This window comes from Euleptes europaea, chromosome 1, assembly GCF_029931775.1.
Source record: "Euleptes europaea isolate rEulEur1 chromosome 1, rEulEur1.hap1, whole genome shotgun sequence".
In the NCBI taxonomy this organism is placed as follows: Eukaryota; Metazoa; Chordata; class Lepidosauria; order Squamata; family Sphaerodactylidae; genus Euleptes; species Euleptes europaea.
In genome coordinates, this window is record NC_079312.1 from 159,306,481 (window position 1) to 159,328,170 (window position 21,690).

General features: G+C 47.4%; 1 protein-coding gene across 1 annotated transcript in view; it reads left to right on the plus strand.

The window, feature by feature from the left end:
- Positions 1-21,690, plus strand: part of ERBB3 (erb-b2 receptor tyrosine kinase 3) — a 110,449-nt gene extending 88,759 nt beyond the window's left edge. Inside the window, exons 15-28 of the mRNA XM_056853762.1 lie at positions 409-563; positions 2,011-2,064; positions 7,205-7,346; positions 10,790-10,909; positions 11,793-11,891; positions 12,268-12,453; positions 14,176-14,331; positions 15,127-15,202; positions 16,427-16,573; positions 16,825-16,922; positions 18,047-18,196; positions 19,636-19,707; positions 20,411-20,678; positions 21,144-21,690. Coding sequence (XP_056709740.1) covers positions 409-563; positions 2,011-2,064; positions 7,205-7,346; positions 10,790-10,909; positions 11,793-11,891; positions 12,268-12,453; positions 14,176-14,331; positions 15,127-15,202; positions 16,427-16,573; positions 16,825-16,922; positions 18,047-18,196; positions 19,636-19,707; positions 20,411-20,678; positions 21,144-21,685 — 2,265 coding nt within the window. The 3' untranslated portion in view covers positions 21,686-21,690. The remainder of the gene's footprint in view (positions 1-408; positions 564-2,010; positions 2,065-7,204; positions 7,347-10,789; positions 10,910-11,792; positions 11,892-12,267; positions 12,454-14,175; positions 14,332-15,126; positions 15,203-16,426; positions 16,574-16,824; positions 16,923-18,046; positions 18,197-19,635; positions 19,708-20,410; positions 20,679-21,143) is intronic.

Sequence of the window (21,690 nt, forward strand, 5' to 3'; positions counted from 1 at the left end):
AATTATATTCCATAGCACTGTTTTGGTACTTATCTTATAATAAAAAATATATAAATTGTCAGTTGCATTTTTTCCAAGAAACTAATCTGTTTAAAACGGTGCCCCTCAGGCCAGTTCTGTGCCCCTCTGAGGTCTGTGCCCTAGATGACTGCCTAGTTCGCCTAATGGTAGCACTGGCCCTGGTCCTACCCCATTCAGTGGGGAGTTGACATCATCCCAGAAGCTCATGGAATCCCAGACATTTTCTTCCAGGCCTTTCTTCTCCAGTGTCTGTGTTGGGTGGAGTGCCATGAACTCCCCAGTGAGCTGAACACATGAAGCTGCCTTATACTGAATCAGACTCTTGATCCATCAAAGTCAGTATTTGATGGTCCATCAAAGTCAGCTGCCTCTTGTTTTGCTCCTCAGGGCGCTGACGCCTGTGTACACTGTGCTAATGACAAGGACGGGCCACACTGCGTGGAGAGCTGCCCCAATGGCATCCTAGGGGAGAAGGGGCTCATCTTCAAGTACCCAGATGCCAACAAGGAATGTTGGCCGTGCCATGAGAATTGCACGCAGGGGTAAGGTTCAAAATCAGGGGTTCAGCAATGATAACCAAAACAGTCACAGCAGCAGTTGCAGCGAAGCAATTGTTTAATATTGTGTTCACGAGGTACCGAATAGCTAAAAGTAATCTCGCGGGGTAAAGGAGGCTACTTTATGGGAGAGGTCATGAAGGAGCTCTGTGATGCCTTGGGTATTAAACAGTTCTACATTGCCTATTGCCCACAATCTTCTGGCCTAGTAGAACTACAAACAGAACAATCAAGGAAGCTCTCTGTAAGCAAGTAAATGCCTCGGGGCTAGATTGAGACGAACATCTCCCCATTATTCTAATGTTCCTCAGGGGAACCAAAGCCATGTATGGCTTCACCCCCTTCTAGATTATGACTGGCCACCAAATGCAACTCCCAGAATTCGTTTGGCATTGAGCTGCCCTATGAATGGGACTCTCAGGAGGCCAGTCATGAATTGGTGGAGGAAATCACTAGGATCCGCCTGTAGGTGGCACAGAATTTACAGGCTGCCAAAACTAACCTGGACAAATGCTTAAAGCTGGTTAATTGCGAAAAACACACTGTGGACATTGACACAGTGGTCATGGTATGCCAAGTTGTGGCCAAGTACAATTTGGCGCATAAATGGATTGAGCCGTATTGTTGACCAGATCATGCCTAATCTATATCTGGTTGAACTTTACAGAGACAGGAACGCTTGGGAAAAGAGGTTCCTCTGGGCCCAGTTCAAAGTCTGGAAAGGACCAGAACTAGGGGTGGAGAAGCCATCACAAAGAGACCAATGTTTTAAAAAATCTTGTCTTTTTGCCTTCCTTTCAACCCCCTCCCCCATCTGTTGTGCTGTTGTGTTCGTATTTGTGTTTCTATAGATACAAATAATGTAATTTCTCTTCTAGTTGCCCTCCCTCCACTCTGTTTTATTTTTCAGAGGGGGGAAGAGACATAGATTTTTTATTTTTTTCCCATTTACCTTCCCCCCCATTTACTGATGGCCTACCTTACAGGGTTGGTGGTGACCACAACTTGGCTATTGGGTAATTCCCCCCCCAAAAAAATCATTCTTTCTCTCTCCATTTCCCAACCCATCCAAGTATAGGTTTCCATTAATCTGTTTTTTATCAGGACGCCTTGGTTAAGGTGGAGGGATTGTCCCCTGCCCCAGCATGGAAGATTTTTTTCCTCTTCTTTTCCTTTTTTGTGGTTTCTTTTGCCTTTACTCTTTGCACATTAGTTTGTACATGTGGGAGTGGGGGGAGGAGAAGAACCAGGGATCCTGATCCAGAGGGTTCTCTCAGAACTCTCTCAACCCCACCTACCTCACAAAGTGTTTGTTGTGGGGAAAGGAAGGGAAGGTGATTGTAAGCCACTTTTTAAAGGTAGAGAAAAGCAGGGTATAAAAACCACCTCTTCTTCTTCTCCCAAGATAATTGTTTGGTTCTGTTCCCTACAGGTGTGATGGTCCACATCTTGAAGATTGCTTCATAGGGCCCCTGCCTGTTGTCAGGTACATGCTAAGATCCTTCTTGGTCCTTTGTAAGAATCCCTTATGAATGGAATGACCCTCCCTGGATGGTTTGCTTTTCCAAATTACAAATACCGGAAAGAGGTCTTGTCCCCAGGAGGATTGTTGAGAATGGGAAGCGGTTGTATCAGTTGGAAAGACACCATTTATTTAAGAAAACTGAAATGGGTTATGCTGATTTCTAAGACATCACATAGCCCTGCAAAACACGTTTACCAGAAATGGAAAGGGAACGAGCTGCTGCTGCCTCTTTCATACTGCCTTCTCATCCAATGGTCAAGCTTTTGGGCTTCCTTCACTAAAACACAGATGAATTTGTCCGTGTACCGCCTTGATAAATACTACTCATCGTAAAAAAAGAGAGAACAAGAGAAAGCGCTCCTTTAATAGCAACCCTGCTCCAAAAGAATCTCCCAGGGCCAAAAGAGAGACTTCTCCCCAGGCAATGGTGGAGTAGCTTGAACCTGTTCAATGACATACAAGGTGTTTTGTTTCTTTTTCAAGGAAGCAGAGAAATAGTGCAGCAGGTTTTGAGATGTGTTGCGGCTTACAGGGTTTCATTGTAGGACAACAAGCAGCAGATTATCATCATCATCATCATCATCATCATTATTACAATCTGATTGGGGCATTTAGCACTACCTTCCCTAGTCCTATCAGTGGTAGACACATTCTTTGTACATATGCAGGAATGGCTCAGTGTTTGGGCCTGGTCTCTCCCTGGTTCAGGTCTTGTCCCAAACATGAGCTCACCAGCTGGCTTTAGGCAAACCTTTCTCAGACACAGAGCAACCTCCCCCACACCCCACACACACATGCAGTTTGGGTATAGTAATCATGACCTACCTTACAGGGTGGCAATAAGGGGAGCTCATGTATGCAGAACACTTTGAACATATATAAATGCTAAGTCATGGGAAAGCAAACTTACACCAGCCATATATGTTTGGTGCGATATGAAAAAATTTAATTGCAGACAGCAGCTATTAAATCCTCATAAAATTCCTCATATATAAATCAATAACTACCTAGAAGACTGGATTCTCTTTTTATCCTTTGTTGACTCAGATAAGAGTCAATGTGAAAGATTGGGAGCCAATATAATATATAAAAAATTTCATCTTCATGAAAGTTAGGGGAAAATACAGAAACCGTTTAATGATATAAAGAATACATGGTATGTTAGCTAATTCTTACTACCTACAATTGACTTGTAAGGATTTGTAAGGATGTGTCACTGGCAATCAAGATCAAATTCCTATTACTATGTATGGGTATGAAAGCTGGACAATGAAGAAAGCTGACAGGAAGAAAGTAGGTTCCTTTGAAATGTGGTGTTGGGAGAGAGTGTAATGGATACCGGGAACCGCCAAAAAAACAAATAAGTGGGTTCTAGATCAAATCAAGCCTGAACTCTCCCTAGAAGCTAAAATGACTAAACTGAGGCTATCTTACTTTGGTCACTTTTGTCACCTGAAAAGACAATAATACTATGAAATTTTGAAGGCAGCAGAAAAAGAAAAAGACCCAACATGAGATGGATTGACTCTATAAAGGAAGCCATGGACCTCCATTTGCAAGACCTCAGCAAGGCTGTTAACAATAGGAGGTTTTGGAGGACACTGATTCATAAGGCTGCCATGAATCCAAAATGACTTGACAGCACTTAACACACTTACATACAATTGACTTGTTGGAATTATGCTGCTGGATTGTAACATCCCATATTCTGACTGAGGGTCATCTTTTGCATTCAGTAGTGTTATGAAAAATATAAAGAGTTAAAATGTTAACATTACCATCATCGGCTTGGACTATAGCCTCCTTTTCCGCTTGCATTGGCACATCTACCAGCAGAGGAGGAGGAGGGGTGATTTTTCACCAGTTCCCTCCTCTTACCTCTGCTTCAACCCCCAGGCTTATGAGTCGGAGGGGGAAACAGAAGACTGCAGATGGAAGGGTGAGATGGGAGAAGCCACCTCTAGCATAGGGTTGCCAGGTCCCCCCAGTGGGGGATGGGGGGTAGAGTTGCCAGATCCATGGTGGGAAACTTCTGGAGATTTGGGGATGGAGCCGGGGGAGGACAGGGACCTTAGTGGGGTACCGTGCCATAGAATCCACCCTCCAAAGCATCCATTTTCTCCAGGGGAAACTGATCTCTGTAGTCTGGAGATGAGGTGTGATTTCGGGGGCTCCCCAGGTCCCACCTGGAGGCTGGCATCCCCACTCTAGCATCGAATGGTGGATGATCTGCACTGCTTCCAATGTGTCATTGACTGTCCAGGGGAACTGTAGTCCACTGCAGAATTCTTCCAAGGGTTAAAGCCCTTCTCCTTTCATCGGCAGCAGATAAATGGAGGGATTGAATCAAAGCAGTCATGTTCTTGCTCCTCCCCTCTGCCTCCCTCTGGGCTCCCAGCCAAGGGGCACCTGTTTCTAGTTGCTTTTTCAAGCCTTAACTGTGCTTGGGGCTTGAACCCTCTCCGGGCTTTTTCCTATTTCAAACGCCGGCGCTTTCAGGATGCTGCCTGCCAACGCTTCTGCAGACCAAGGCAGGGAAAATGGCCAAGCTTACAGCCTTCCTACTCCCCCCCTTACATACTACAAGCTTGTTGCATCTTGTTGCATTTTTTAAAATTGCCTTACCCCTTCAAACCAGGCCCTCGTGTAAACAGAGGGTCTCACGCTTTTTCACGACTCAGTCTTGAGAGAGCAAATAACAAACTGTCCATTGGAGGCAAGCCCTTGACGCCTCCAGCCTCCCCGCCAGCACAGCTGACAGGGGCTATCCCCCCTAATTCTACCCAGTGTTCATTTTCGTTCCATTCAGAAAATCTCCTTCCCGCCCACTCTTTCCCACCAGTGCCAGTTTGCCTTGAGGTCCTCGTGGGCGGCATGAAAGGAGGGCAGGGCCATTGCAGGCCCTTGCCTGTCGCCGGAGGGAGTGGATAATTACACTTTGCTCTCCTTGCCTCCCTTGTTTTCTCCCTTACAAGGTGCAGGAAGTTCCCACCGGCATGTAGAAAGTTCATTCCCCACCCCTCTCTTCCCTAACACCCGTAGTGCGAACAAGGCCAGGCACCTCTAATGTGCAAGGCAGGCAGAAGGTGAAGGATGCTCAGGGATTGTCATGCTGGGCTTTTGGCACTTGCTTGGGAAGTAGACCCCACAGTTATGGGGGGCTCCCCTATTTGGCCAACAGGCGGATTTCGCTTGGCTGGCATTCCCATGGGCGAGACAGGCGGGAGAGAGCAATTTTTTTAAAGACTACAAAAGGATATGCCCCCAAATGATTGAGTGATGTTGTAGATGTTGTAATTTTAGTTTACTGGTTTATTTTTGGGCCTGTTGGTTCTTTATTGCAACTAGGCTTGCCAACAGGCCTGGAAGGGGGGGGGGGGAAAGCCCTGTGCCTTTAATAGAGGCTTAATGTGTGGGAATGGAGCTTTTCACGGCATGCAGGTAAACACAATATTACTTGGTAAATAGCATTCCATTAAGCCTGTGTTAAAGGGACAGGTTACTTTTATCCAGGCTTGTTGGCTGCCTCTTCTTGAGCCTTTGGGATGGGGCAGGATAATAAAGCCCTTGGAGGAGAGTCAGCGCTAAAGTGAGTGCACTAATAGGGGGCTCTACTCTGCAGATGAGTGGGCAAAACCTTTGCAATCCCTTCCGGGGGATATTAAGAAGAAGATGACAGTGATTCCCTCTCTCAGCACCTGCCAAACATGATGCTCCTCTGATGATGACACTGGAGCTGTATACACTCTGCACTAAAACAAAAGTAGTTTTAAAAAAGAAAAAGAACAGCGACTCTGCACCAAGAATTTTTTTTTTTTTTTGGCTGTCAAGTCACAACTGACTTATGGCCATCTTGTAGGGTTTTCAAGGCAACAGATGATCAGAGGTGGTTTGCCATTGCCTGCCTCCGTGTCAGGCCCTCAGTATTCCTTGGAGGTCTCCCATCCAAATACTATCCAGAGTCAAGGCTGAGAGTCTATGACTGGCCCAAGGTCACCCAGCAAGCTTCCATGGCAGAGTGGGGATTCGAACCTGGGTTTCCCAGATCCTAGTCTGACACTTTAACCCGTACACCATGCTGGCTCTCATACCAAGAAAACGGCTTCTGTATTTTCACTACCACCGTACTTTCAATTCTGCTCTGCCACCCATATATGTTTATAGTGATAATACTTAGCAATGTGCAGAATGTTTTATAATGTAAACAGTTATTCAGCAAAATTGTTTCAATAAACCTTGCTTCAGCCCTGCAAGGCAGGCCAGCGCGGTTATCTAACTATGCAAAATAAGCACCTTTTGCTGTTTATTCTGTCTCTTCTAGTCATGGGAGGTGCCATAAATCTATGTAGGGCATTGAGGGTCCTCCTTCTGGCCTGTGAAAATCTTGTTCAGTCCAATCTCCTTTTCCAACTTCTGAGATTTCACTTTCCCATTTAGGGTTGTTCTCAACAAAAGCCCGGTGATCTTTCTGTTTCAGCGATTAACACCTTCTTCAGGGACCAACGCTGGCTGTTATTAACACAGAGAGAATGTTAATAACAGCCAGCGTTGGTCCCTGAAGAAGGCGTTAATCGCTGAAACAGAAAGATCACTGGGCTTCTGTTGAGAACAACTGCACTACTGAATTGCTACTCTCAAGAAGCATATCTGTGGAAGAAAGGGAGGTTGGCACCCCCTTTCATGGACTTACCTATAATACTGTTATTTGTTTGTAACAAGGCATAGTCCTCTCTTTGGCGTTACTTTTCAGGCAATAATTAACAACACATGTTTTTGCCTACATACTATCAGTGGTGGATATGTTATTAAATACCACTACTTTATAATAATTGTGTCTAGCTTTGTGAAGTGCTGTTTCTAGTTTGCTGAGTATCCTACAGCACACTAACCTTTGTTTACCACAGTACCTGGAGGTTGGCAACCCTATTCCCAATCAAGCCAGTGTTGTTAACCATAAGGGCCAGAAATGTCCTAATTAAAAATGTAAAGCTGGGATTCTCAAGATGCTGAATTCTGTGCTGAAATCGGTGCTTTTGCTGTCCTTGAGCAAACCTGTGGCCTTCAGGCAGCCCGGACTTAACACCTGCCCTTTGCATCCCAGGAAAACTGCGACTGTGGTTGCTGTGATGGTCGTGGGCTGCCTCTTCATCTTCTGCTCCTCTGTTTTGCTCACCTTCCTCTACTGCCGAGGCAAGAAGATTCAGAAGAAGCGCGCCATGCGCAGATACTTGGAAAGAGGAGAGGTGAGGCCTTGCAAGTATATATATATATATATATATATATATATATATATATATATATATATATATATATATTATATATACATTTTAAATTTTTCAAACGGGTAAACAAAACATACAGACATACACATTAAATTCTTACATTGTTACTAGAACTTACGCTATAGTTTCAATTAAATTATACATTCATTAGATTATTATGTTTTCATATTTTACCATAGATAGTTACTTAAATTCTTACGTTCTGTTTTTTTTATTAATTAACAGCTATGTAATCAAAGAATATTTTCCATTAATCATAAAACTCAGAGGTTGATCTTTTGTGCACTAAAGGTGTTAGTTTAGCCATAGTTGCATATTCTGCTCTTTATTTGCCCCTTTAGCTTCATCAGGCTCTGCAAGTCTTGTCTGTTTTGGCCTTCACGTAGGTAACAGGGTAGTGGGCTGGTTGGGCCATTAGTCTGGTCCAATTAGGCTTTTACCAAGTGCCGCTTGCATCTGTTATCCAAGACCCTGATCATACCTCTCAGGAATAAGGAGGGCCGTGGCTCAGTGGAAGAACATCTGCTTCGCATGCAGAAGGTGCTGGGTTCAATCCCTGGCATCTCTGGTTAAAAGGACTGGGCAGCAGATGATGCGGAAGATCTCTATCTGAAACCCTGGAGAGTCGCAGCCAGTCAGAGTAGACAACACTGATGCTGATGGTCTGATTCAGTGTAAGACAGCTTCACGGGTTCATGTGAACAAACGAGGCACCATTTGTTAGGGGAGGGGCTGTGGCTCATTGGTAGAGCCTCTGCTTGGCATGCAGAAGGTCCCAGGTTCAATCCCCAGCATCTCCAGTTAAAGTGACTAGGCAAGTAGGTGATGGGAAAAACCTCTGCCTGAGACCCTGGAGAGCCGCTCCCGGTCTGAGTAGACAATACAGACTTTGATGGACCAAGGGTCTGATTCAGTATAAGGCAGCTTCATGTTAGGGCTGTTGAATTAAAAAAAATTCGGTATAGTTCGGATTCGGCTGAATTCGGCCCGTTTAGATTCAGGATATGCCGAAGTCCGAACTCCCCCGCTTCGGGTCCATGCAATTCGGCGGGAATTCAAAGTTCGGGAAAAAAATTTGGCCGAATAAAGCCATTAAAAACACAACCGCGCCTTTCCGCGGCTCTGGGGGGGCATTTTTGGGGGTAGAGGTCCCAAACTTTCAGCGGAGCTTCAAAGGACGTTTCTTGAAAGACCCCCCAAGTTTTGTAAAGATTGGGTCGGGGGGGCTGAGATATGGGCCCCGAAAGGGGTCCCCCCACCCTTAATATGCATGTCTGAGCAGAGCTTGCCGCCCACGCACAAAGCTCCCAGCCCCGACAAACAGCTGAGAAGTTTGCAAAGCATTGCAACACGACTGCAAAACAACACAACCTTGTAAGCAACACCTTTGCAACTGTGCAAAGCAACACCTGACACCTGGGAGTTTGCAAACCATGGAAAGGGACAGAGGCAGCTAGCTATGCATAATGAGCAGGAGGGGTGGAATTTCCCCTTTTGCATGGGACTCCAAATGCATTCTTTAAGTCACCATTTGAAAACCAGTTTTGAGCAAGCATCCAAATAGACCTAACCACTCTTATGAATGAGGGAAAACCTGAAGACACACAACTGAAACCCCCCCTCAAACCAGGGAGAGAGAGACTCGAGGGGGAACACACACCCCAGGCAGAACCGGCAAAAGCCCCCTTTGGCTTCCCCCACCCACCCACAGAAACTGCTCCCTCCCCACACACACAGAGACTCTGCTTCCCCCCCCCACACACACAGAAGAAAAATTATAGATTAAAGCCCCCAAAGGGGTCTTACTGTGGCTGTCTTCTGTGCCATCAGGAGGGGCTGGGGAGGACTTGTAATCCAAGACGATTCCAATTAGGCACGGAACGTTTTGCTCTGGAGATGCACACAGGATCAGCTGATCCATTCATCCCAATAGGGAAAAGGGGAAAGGGGAAAGCCCATATCTCGGGACCCCCTGACCCAATATTTACAAAACTTGGGTGGTCTCTTAAGAAGGCTTGTCTGAAGCTCCACTCAAAGTTTGGGATCTGAACCCCCAAAAAATGCGCCCCCTGCAGCCACGGAAAGAGAAAAGGGGGGAGCCAATATTTCTGCCCCCACTGAACCCATCTGAACAAAACTTGGGTGGTATCTTAAAAAGGATTGTCTGAAGCTATGCTGAAAGTTTGGGGGCTGTATCCCCAAAAAAGCGCCCCCTGCAGCCACGTAAATGGAAAAGGGGGGAAGGGAAAAGGGGTGGAGCCCATATCTCGAGACCCCCTGACCTAATGTTTACAAAACTTGGGGGGTATCTTAAGAAGGCTCATCTGAAGCTCCACTGAAAGTTTGGGGTCTGTACCCCCAAAAATGCGCCCCCTGCAGCCATGGAAAGAAAAAAGGGGGGAGCCCATATCTCGGGACCCCCTGACCCAATGTTTACAAAACATGGGTGGTCTCTTAAGAAGGATTGTCTGAATCTCTGCTGAAAGTTTGGGGTCTGTACCCCAAAAAATACGCCCCCTGCAGCCACAGAAAGGAGCAAATGTGCACAAGCACCCCCCCACACACACACACGAGGATTTCCCTCTCTCTCTCTCTCCCCGGCCGGGCTGCACATCAGCTGATTCCTCCAGTACTCAATCCTGACTGATTGGCCAGAAGAAGACCCAGCTTGGCCACCAATTGGCCGGGGAAGGAGAATGCTGCTTACTGACGGTTATGCTGCTTACTGCAGCCCCGAATTGGCCGGATTTATTCGTGAACTCCCGAACTCGCTGAATTTGGCCCCCCCGGTTGCCCTCCATTTTTGAGTTCGGTTCGTCCCGAACTAAAAACCACCGAATCAGGGGAAATTCGGCTGTTTTTCAGTTCGGGCCGAACCGAATCAACAGCCCTACTTCATGTGTTCATGTGTTCGTGTGTTCACAGTGCAGAGGGTGGGGAACCCGTGAACATGAGCAGGTGGAATGTCTGAAGTGAGGTTGTGTTTGGCTATTTTGTTGTTGTTTTACAGAAATGGAGACCATCGGCTAAGGTCATTAAACGGGTGGTGGTAGTGAAATACTTTGAAGTGACATCACATTATAGACAATGAAGAGATAATTATCAGGGACTGGGCCTTAGCGTCTTCGGAAGTTCACACGGTGCCTGTTTCAAAGGAGCTTTATAGAACTAGAAAGTGTCTTCTGTAAGAAATTCTTAACTATGGCGAGACTTTGCCACCATGCTAGCCTCTTGGCAGCCATTGGACACAACTGTAAACAAATCCAGAACAGGAACATGAGGGAAAAGATTGAGAATACTGCAGAGGCACTGAGAGGCAGGTGGAATGTGAAGCTCCTGTCATAGGGACAGGGACTCTTAGGAGGTGAGTGTTAAATCTGTGTCTCTCCAATTTGTTCCTGTAGAGTCTGGAGCCCCTGGATCCCAGCGAGAAAGCCAATAAAGTGCTAGCTCGAATCTTCAAGGAGACAGAGTTGAAGAAATTGAAAGTTCTGGGATCAGGAGTGTTCGGTACTGTGCACAAAGTAAGTCTTGAGACCTGGAAGACATCATGTCTGTTCCTTAAGCATATGTCTGGTCATCTCAAACAGCAAGATGCAGAGGAAGAGAATCGTGTGATATCAGTGGAGATGGGTTCAGAGCCTGGGGATGGATCTAGTATGGACGGCTCTAGGATGGATGAACTAGTGAAATGGATGGCCTTGTCTTTTGAGGATGATGAGATTGGACTAGGGGAGTTTGGTCCGTTTCAACCCTATTGATTTTTCTAAGATATGGATAGACAGCTCCTTTAGCCTGGAAGGCCAGATCCTCCTCAGCTAATGTGCTTGGGTTTTTTTTGGGAATGTCTGATCTTTCATGCAAATTGCAAGATGGGTCAGAGATAGCATCTCAGGCACTGCTGTGTACTGTACAGACTCAGCAGCTGATCCATGTCTTTTCGTAAGCTTCTGGGGTACTCTCCATTTTGTGCTAGGAAGAGTACTGGTTTGGCTGGAAGGCTTGGCTTGGCCTTTCCAGGCCAGCACTGCTCCCTGAGTGAAGTGACACAAGGAACAGTGCTGGGCACACACTACAGGAAAGGTGTCCAAATGTGGACCATTAGTTGACCATCACTGCTGGATGGTTACGAGTTCAGCAAATGTGAACCTTTTCTGTCTTCCTTCAGCTTTTTGTGGGGAGGGAGAGCCACTGCCTTCTCCAGCTGCAAGGACAAGCTGATCAGAGAGGTCACTCCCACACAGGGATTTCCTAACTGTTGGTGCAAAATAGCTTCACTAGAGTGTGTTCCCAGTGGAGACTTGGAAGAATATGATTCCCTGTGTTTCCTCAGCAGTTCAGGATTTCATAATGGCTCATTGCAGCAAGAGTATGGTTCATCTTCTTTTTGGCTTTCTTTTCCACCAGGGTGTCTGGATCCCGGATGGAGATTCCATCAAGATCCCCGTCAGCATCAAAGTTATCCAGGATCCAAGCGGCCGGCAGACGTTCCACGCGGTCACTGATGTAAGTGCCCTTGCCAAAGCCTGTCTCCCCACCCACCCCCAACTTCTCAGAGAAAGTAGTGGTCCCCCAGCGCCATATCCTGGCCATCTGTTGACCCAGGACAACACACGGGCCCATTCATTTTGAAATCCAGCCTCCCTGACTTGATCTCTTTACCGTATCCATTTTACCATGGTGGTCTTGCCTGTTTGTCCTTAACGTGCGCCGTCCCTAACTGGCCTCACTGCTGGCACTGCCCATGCTCAGCAATCCATGGTACTTTTCTTGGGGTTCTGCCAGTGCCTTCTCTTTTGGATGTAACTTAGTGTTAATGGTAACTTTTGGCCTGATACGTGATTTACTTATTTATTTCCTTTCATGTTTTGACTATTTACAGCACATGTTGGCAATAGGCAGCCTGGATCATGCTTACATCGTCCGGCTCCTGGGCATCTGTCCTGGGACCCAGCTCCAGTTGGTGACCCAGCTTCTACCACTGGGCTCACTGCTAGAGTACATCCGCAAAAACAAGGATGCTATCGGTCCCCAGCTGATGCTCAACTGGTGTGTACAGATTGCCAAGGTAAATACACGCTCTGCAGAAGAATATCAGAGGGATAGGAATTGTCCTTTCGGAAAACATCTGAATCTGGAGATCATCTATCCCAGATTGTTTTTTGGGCCAATGAAGGCTTTCCATCCAGGTCTCTCATGCTCTGTAAATAATAATAAAAAATGACCGCTAGTCTAAAAGGTTCAACTGGATTATCTTAATATTAATACAAACCCAGCCATGCTTCAATGTTTTTTCCTTTTCCTCTCACACAACTTTGCTGATATATTCAGTAAGCATTGAGGAGGCAAAAATCTGTTTGTTTTGGTGACTTGAAATAATGCACTACCCCCACCCCTTCCAAGAAAGAACTTTCTCATCCATGCACTGTGCCTGGACGTAGAATTTACTATTTCCAGGCCTTGTGTCAGGGTGGCATGATAGGCTGAGCAGAAATGAGGCAGTATTCTGAAAGCTCTGTGGCCCTGAGAATAGTCAAGAGAAAGTTGCAGGCCCTTGATGTAGCAAGTCAGTGACTGGAGCCTGCAGCCAAGTTGGGTTTTTAGGGTAAGCCAGTTGATTAATATAAATGGTTATAATTACAGCAATTTAGATCAGCTAATTTAGTTACGTAATATATCACTGTTGCTTGTTCCAGAAACCATTTTCTTCTTTTGGCATGGTGTCTGCTTATTTGCATACATAAGAACTTGACTGATGCCAAAGGCAATGCCAACAAGCACTTAACATCTCATAGGAAGGATGTTGGGGAGGGGGGTTTGACCATTCCATGAGAAGATCACCATTGGAATTGGGTCTAGAGTGGGGGTTTTCAAGTTCCTTGAGAGTGCATCATGACTTAATAAGACTTAGTCATGAGTCTTAATATGAAAATCAGTAGAGGTGGACAAAGACACCTTGCCTTATGTAACTGGACTTCTGCAGTGAACAGCACAGGAGAGTATTGGGTATGCTCTAGGTTGCACTTTTCATTTTTGCAAAGCGAGCATGATAGGGTGAGCAGAAATGAGGCAGTGTAGCATAATAGGCTTGGCTCAGGCCCAAAATGGGGAGGGGCTGTGGCTCAGTGGTAGAACATCTGCTTGGCATGCAGAAGGTCCCTGGTTCAATCCCCGGCATCTCCAGTTAAAGGGACTAGGCAAGTAGGTAATGTGAAAGATCTCAGCCTGAGACCCTGGAGAGCCACTGCCAGTCTGAGTAGACAATACTGACTTTGATGGACCAAGGGTCTGATTCGGTAGAAGGCAGCTTCATGTGCTCAAAATGACCCATGTTTCACTATTTTCTATAGCATGCTCTACTTCCATGGCAGATGTACAGGTATTCCTTAGAAAATGCATCAGTATGCAAAGTGTTCCATGATAGTAGAAAGTCTGAAGATCATTGGTCTGGAACTGGGGCTGCCCTTGTTCCTAAAATACAAACTCATTACTGAGCTGGAAAATGCTAAATGCATCTAACGACTTTCAACTGCTTCGCTCTTTCCCAACATGTTTGTGCTGCACTGCTAGTGTTGGGTATTCTCTCCACCCTCCCAGGAATGCAGGATATGTGCTGCTTCCAGAGCTACTTGTCTCTTGGAGGATCCAAAGACACTTGATTCTTATTATGGTGGGAGGAGCATCCATGTGTGGGTGGGTCTTGGGATGCTGCTCTTACTGCATTTGTAAATAAGGTGTTTGGAAAGGAGATAAATCCAGTAAGTGGCTTCTGCTTCTCTCCAATGTTCAGGGCATGTACTACCTGGAGGAGCACCGCATGGTCCATCGCAATCTTGCTGCCCGCAATGTTTTGGTGAAATCCCCCAGCCAAGTACAGGTGGCAGATTTTGGCATTGCTGACCTGCTTTATCCAGACGACAAGAAATACTTCTACAATGAGATAAAGGTTAGTATATTCTGGGTTGAGACAGTCCAAGTGGATGATGCTTATAGTTAATCTCCTCTAACTTCTCCTTGGGGTGAGTGTCACTTCCTCATGCCCGCATGGAAAGACTCTTAATGCATTCAAAATGTCAGTCACTAGATCACTACGAAGGAAACTACAGTTCATGTGGACAAGGGAACAAGGCGTGAGAGGCAGGGATCCTGGAGAGATGGTTCTGGAAGAAAACCACTTGAGGGTTTTAGAAGAGGGAAGAAATGAGGTGAAGACTGGGACCAAGAGAAGATGGTCATCTATATTGAGGGGACTTCTTTGCACAAGCTTTGGTGTGAAGGGAAGGTGGCCATGGTATCATCATGGTACAGATCTCGTAAAATCTTGGAAACTAAGCAGGGCCAATGCTTAGATGGGAGACCACCAAGAAAAACTCTGCAGAGGAAGGCAATGGCAAACCACCTCTGCTTCTCACTTGTATTGACAGCCCCTTGCTGGGGTCGCCACGAGTTGGTTGCGACTTGATGGCACATAGGTACGTAGGAGCATTGATGGACTCTCCCTTAGTGGCAAAGGAGAGCAGACTTCACTCTAGAATGACCTTTGCTTCCAAAAGCCCATTAGAAGTAAAATTTGAAGACAAGACTCCCAGGGGAGATGAATCCGGTTCAGAACTGTTCACCATTTGAGACAGTGAAATAGGCCTTGTAGATCCCTCTCCCAACTTTACGCTCTGCATGTGTGTTTGCCTTTACTGTGTGAATGTGGTGGTGTTTCATCCCCATCCTGACTTCTGTTTTTCAGACACCAATAAAGTGGATGGCTTTGGAGAGCATACATTTTGGGAAATACACACACCAAAGTGACGTGTGGAGTTACGGTAGGTAACTTCTGCTGAGACTACTCTTTCTAAGGTCAGGGCTGGTCCATTGCACAAGCAAAGATAAAAGCAGCTGCTTGGGGTACCAGGAGAAGTGGGCAGCACAGCATGAGGGGAGATGACATGTGTGGCTTGCATCCACCACTACCACCTCCCACACCCATGCTGCTGCTCCCTGAGTCCAGGGCAGGCTGCAGAGGTGCTGTCTCTGGAGCCCCTCCTGGACCTCACAGGGTGGCCCCAACAGAGGATCCTCCCTAACTGTGCCCAGGTACCTTGTAGAGGAGGAGGACAGAGGGGGCAGCTGCGCAGGTTGAGTCAACTTCCCAGTGTTGGTCACCATGGCAAGTCTCCACAAGTCCAGAGAACTTCTGCTCAGGCCTCCCCAGGTGTCTCTAAAGTATGAGTCCTTTAGAGCCCTCACTCTTGTCATCAACCTAGGAATAAGCATGTCCCAAAAAGGAGGGGGGAGGGAAGGTGGTATGGTACAGCCTGATCTCATCAGATCTTGGAAGCTAAGCAGGGTCAACGCTTGGAAGGGAGACCTCCAAGGAAGACTCTGCAGAGGAAGACAATGGCAAACCACCTCTGCTTCATAACTTGCCTTGAAAACCGCACTACAGGTTGCTAGAAGTTGGCTGTGACTTGGTGGCACTTTACACACTCACAAAAAGGAGGGGACTCTTCAGAGGCATATGTGTTCCTGTATTAAGGTCATGTGAACACATGCAGCTGCCTTATCCTAAATCACACCATAGTTCCATCAAGGTCAGCATTGTCTACTCAGACTGGCAGCAGTTCTCCAGAGATGTCAGGGATTGAGCCTGGGACCCTTCTGCATGCCAAGCAGATGCTCTGCGACTGAATCTCAGGCCCTTCCTATTAGATCCCTGGTGGATTGGTGCTGCACAAAAAAAGTAGAGGATTGTTTCATAGACTTGAAGCTCTGCTTCCTCTTTGCATAGACAAGAAGGAAGACGTTGCCTTGGTGCTCTGTTTCCTGGCTTTGGTGCTCTGTTTCCAGCCTCTTCTGCTGAGCTTCCTGCAGTCCAGTTCACTGGGACTGTTGTAGCCAGCCACCATGTCTCCGCACAACTCCTGTCTCTTTTATTAGTGTTGGGGGCCTGCATATTCATACTTTTTTTTCCCCCATCACAGCCGGCTCTTTCTCGTGCCACTTTTGCCAAGCCTTACCTGTTCCATTCACTCCACGTATTTGTGCAGGGGTGACGTTGTGGGAGATGATGACCTTTGGAAGTGAACCGTATGCAGGTATCCATCTTTCCGAAGTGCCCGACCTCCTGGAGAAAGGGGAGCGCCTCTCCCAGCCCCAGATCAGTACCATCGATGTCTACATGGTGATGGTAAAATGTAAGTGATCTGATTCACTTTCCCACTGCTGGGCAGATATTGAACTAGCCTGTCCCTTGATTATCCTTTGGCAGTGCTAATGGCATGGCACAGTGAGCAAGTGTTTCCAGACCAGTGGACAGATCAGTGAAGTCTCTCTGAACCAGACAGAAGAGAATCCACAGACCGATGGTGATGCCCCTGGGGCCACCGTGAGGGTGTTTGTGGTCGGTGTCCGTCTGCTAGGAGTTTTGCCTTTTCTCGTCCTGCAGGCTGGATGATCGATGAGAACATTCGTCCCACTTTCAAAGAGCTAGCCAATGAGTTCACACGCATGGCCCGCGATCCCCCTCGCTACCTGGTGATTAAGGTCAGTGCTGGCTTGGCTCTTCCACAGTCTATGAATGAAATCTGTGGACCCCGCAGATGCTAAGTGCTCCATAGTGTGGGCATCGATGTTGCTCTTCCTCAATGCCCTCAGCCCTAGCCTTGATGCTATGTGTCATTTCGAGGAGGGGGGAGGGGGGGAGGAGGAGGAGGTTGTTTTTATATGCCGACTTTCTCTACCACTTAAGGCAGAATCAAACCGGCTTACAATCACCTTCCCTCCCCCTCCCCACAATAAACCCCCAATGAGGTAGGTGGGGCTGAGAGAGCTCTAAGAGCTGTGACTAGCCCAAGGTCACCCAGCTGGCTTCATGTGCAGGAGTGGGGAAACAAATCCAGTTCATCAGATTAGGCTCCCCCGCTCATGTGGAGGAGTGGGGAATCAAACCCGGTTCTCCAGATCAGAGTCCACCTTTCCAAACCACTGCTCTTAACCACTACACCATGTTGGCTCCTATTTGGGCAGTCACTTGTAGATCCTGTTCATGGCTTTAAAAAAAGAAAAGTTTAAATTAAATTTCAGAATATTGGATATGTTCTTAAATAGAAGTGCATTATTATGTGCATTTCCCCCACCCTTTCTTCCTCAGTGTGGTGTACATTGGTCTAATTTCCTACATTTTAGCCTTACAACAACCCTGTGAGGTAGGCTAGGCTGGCAGCATAACTGGCCCAAGGTCAGATCATATTCGGAGACAGGGTTTGGCCCCAAAACTGCTTTTGATGAGCCCAGCCTGCCTTCTAGTTTTTACTAATTACCCTGCTTTCCTTTGGTTGGCTCCCAAGTGTCTAAGACTATGTCAGATGGGATTATTTTTCTGTGTACATGCAGGCTGGTTGAAAAGGATGCCACTGAGCCCAGGGCTTTTTTCTCACCATTGCCAGACTTCAAATATCTCGGACCGCGTGGTTAGGCTTTCAGAAAGACCCGAGGCCCGATGTCTCTCCTCTTTGTAAACCAGGCACAGCCAAAAGGACTGACTCACCTTGAAATTAGAGTTTTTGCTCTTGTTAAGACACTCCCATTATGACTCGGCAGTGCTCGACAATCGCTGCTGCGATATTCAAATATGATCTGACTATGTTAATGCTCTGCCTTTCCCACAGAGAGAAAGTGGTTTGCTTCCCCCGGTGGAGCCACCAACAGTCAGTGAAAAGGAATTGGATGAGATGGAAACGTTGGAAATGGAGACGGAGCTGGAGGAGGAGGAACTTAATAACCTCTTTTCCTCCAGGCAGTGGATGGACTCCACACGGGTAAGAGACTCCTCCTCTCCCAGCTCAATGAATTCCGGAGTCTTCCTGGTTCTGTTGTGTCCTGTTCTCCTCAATGGTCTCAACCCTTTAAAGCTACAGGAGAAAAGGGGAGAAAATTTTTGCCTGGCCCTGAAGAATGATGGAGTTATCCATTCACCAATGGTGAATGAGTTCACTGTTCTGAGCTGCCAGCCTAGCTTCTCCATCTCCATCTATAGGGGATGCACTGGGTCAATTCTATGGATGCAAATTTTTCCACTTGCAGTATTGCTGCAGATTTGCTTTGCAGGTGACTCCAAAAGGCAGCATTTCTGCTGCTGCAACAGATAGAAGGGACTTGCTTTTTGCTGTGTTATCTTTTCACATGTGTTTCTGCTGCTCAAGAAAGATAGGGAATGAAGGGATGGTGGAGGCCCTAATGCCAAGGAAGGTCTAGACCAGGGGTCCTCAATGTGGTGTCCTTGGGCTCCATGGTGCCCGCCAACACCTTCTTTCGTTCCCACCAAGTATTTTTAGGAAGTAAGGATTGTGATTGACTATTAGAAAGTTGACTGACTATTAGAAATTTGTGCAGATTTTTTAAAATGTTACTTTGGCAGCAGCTGCCACCACAGCACAAGGATCAGCACTATGTAACTGACACTAAGCTGTGGCAACCATTTTGTGGCTGGCTGTGCCTCCTGCGTCGGCCATCTTGTGGGAGCCATTTTGTTGCTGCGCTCACCATGTCATGTCAGAATTCCAAATGGGCCCACAGGCTCAGAAAGGTTGGGGACCCCTGATCTAGACAGCAAGGTAAAGAACAGCCGCATGGGGCCAAAGATGAGCGATGAATGAATGGCTGAGCAGCAGCTCCTCCTTAGGGCTTAGGAGAAGGGGTGTACGAGTGAGATGGAGAGAGGGTGAAGCCATAGGACAGTGGCTGGCAGTTGGTGGATCCATCAGAATGAAGAAAGCTTCCCTGAGGATTGGTATCATAGGGCAGAAGAAGAAGCTAAGGAGTACCAAGATGTTTGGGCTGGTGGGGAGGCTGCACCATTTCTGTATTTGCCCACAGCAGGAGTCCCTGACCTTGCTGAACCTGCAGGCACTTCGCATAGTTTGAAAACAGGTAGTGGGTGCCCAACACCAAATTAGTGCTATGAGGGATGGCCAATCACACAATGTTGGGAGGTTCCAAGCCAAGCATCAGCCTATGATGGAGGCAGCTGTTTCCAAATGGGTTCCCCCTGCAAAATCCTGGTTATTCTGAAGGACCTCTTACTCCAGCGAGATGGAGGAAAGCCAAGGTTGGCTCTTTGCTTTGGGGGGAAAAGAAAGAGGGGACCAGGAAACACATCAACTGGGCACTGTTTTGAGGAATCTCTGGCCTGGAGCATCAAAATGCCCCTGCCTCTATTCACTGTGATGGATGCATTTGTGTTTTTGTAATTCTTCAGAGCCCGACTCTTTTGAACCCCTCGGCTGGATACATACCCATGAACCAAAGCAGCCTCAGTGGAAGTCGTCAGGTATTGAGTTACTCAAAATTCTTATTTTTTTTTAATGAGATCAGAGCTACTATAGAAAGGATAGCATGTGTATGTGGTTAGAAGGGATTGTGGAGACCATCTGACCTGGGTTTAGTCAAGAGTTTGACACTGAGAGAGAGTATTGAGTGGTAGAACTTCATCTGTCCATCACATTTTTATCCCACCCCATCCTCCAAGGAGCTCAGGGCAGCTTACGTGGTTTCCTCATCCTCTGTTTTATACTCACAGAAGCTCTGTGAGGTAGGTTGTGCTCAGAATGTGTGACTGGCCCATGATGTCCTAAATATGGTTGCCAACCTCCAGGTGGTGGCTGGAGAACTCCTGCTATTATAAGTGATCTCCAGGCGACAGAGATCAGTTCCCCTGGAGAAAATGGCCGCTTTGGCAATCGGACTCTATGGCATTGAAGTCCCTCCCCTCTCCAAACCCTGCCCTCCTTGGGCTCCTCCCCCCAAATCTCCAGGTATTTACCAACCTGGAGCTGGCAACCCTAGTCCTAAGTAAGTGTTATGGCCGAGTGAGGATTTGAACTTGGGTCTTGCTGGTCTTAGTCCAACACTCACGCATTGCTTGCTCATACGCTAAAAGACCTTGGGGAGCCAGGGTTGGGGCAGACTTCTGCCTGAGACACAGGTGTAGTCAAACCTGGCCATCCACTAATCTTCGTCTCCTTGTGATCCAGAGCGCTGGTTTAGGCTCCCGGCAGACTTTGCGCATCAGGCAGGAGTCCATGGGCCGCACAGTGTCAGAGTCGTCAGAGGGACGGGGCACAGCCTCTGACTATGAGCTCACCGAGGATATGTCTTTGTCCGGGAGCCTGTGCCGCAGCCACCGGTCCCGGGGAGATAGTGCCTACCTCTCTCAGCGAGACAGCCTGATGCTCCCAGTTGGAAGTGCTGACGGGGAAGAAGACGCCAATGGCTACGTCATGCCGGATCAAAACAGCAGAGGTAAGAGTTGTGTCCCAGAACGGTCTGCAGGGGAGTGAGGTGCATCTCACATTCTCTTTACTTGGGTTGTTTGCTCCAGTACCAGGTTGGAAAGGGCTGAATAGAAACAGACCTGGTCAGGGAAGCAAAGGTAGCAGCTTGGCTTTGACTGTTTCTGGACCATCACCTGTTCCACTTATTTGGTCTTTGGGTCTGCAGCTGTACGTTTTTTGTCAGGTTTAGTTGAGATGACAATTGGCTGCTTCACTGAGATAATCCATTCTAAAGCTGAAAAGGGAACCCGGTGGAAACTTACTGCATCCTGACTCAATCATTAGGATGAAAAATAAGGCATTGCCTTGTAAAGGCTGTTTATAGAACAAGCCATGGAAGAACTCCAGCCAAAGGTTCTGAAGGTTTAGGTGCTCTGAGTGAAACAACCGAAGTAGTTTGGCCCTAAGACCCTCTTGTTCTCCTCCTCTACAGATCGTGCTGCTGGCACTGCTGCCTCCTTGCTCCGCGGCTCACATCTTGTGCCGCAAGTGGAGGAAGAGTATGAGTACATGAACCGGCGTGCTCCGCAAGCATCACAACCCAGGCCAGCCTCTTTGGAGGAGCTGGGCTACGAGTACATGGATCTGGGCTCTGAGCTGAGCGCGTCACTCGGCAGTGTGCCCAGCTCCCAGTTAACCACGCCCTGTCGAGATGAAGAGGACGAGGAAGAAGACTATGAGTACATGAACAAACAGCCCAAGCTCAGCAAGTCCTTGAGCAGCATCCGCAGCTCCCGGGGAGACTATACCGATATGGACTCCGGCATCACGCAGGGTTCCCCGGATGAGCAGGGTTATGAGGAAATGGATGCTGTCTTGCCCCCTGTCCAGTGTCCTGGCTGCCAGAGTCCTCCCTGCCCCAAAAATGGGTTCATGAAGGCCCTGCGCACACTGGAAGCCTCAGACTGTGCTTTCGACAACCCTGATTACTGGCACAGTCGGTTGTTCAGCAAGGCCAATGTCCAGAGGACTTAGCTGGG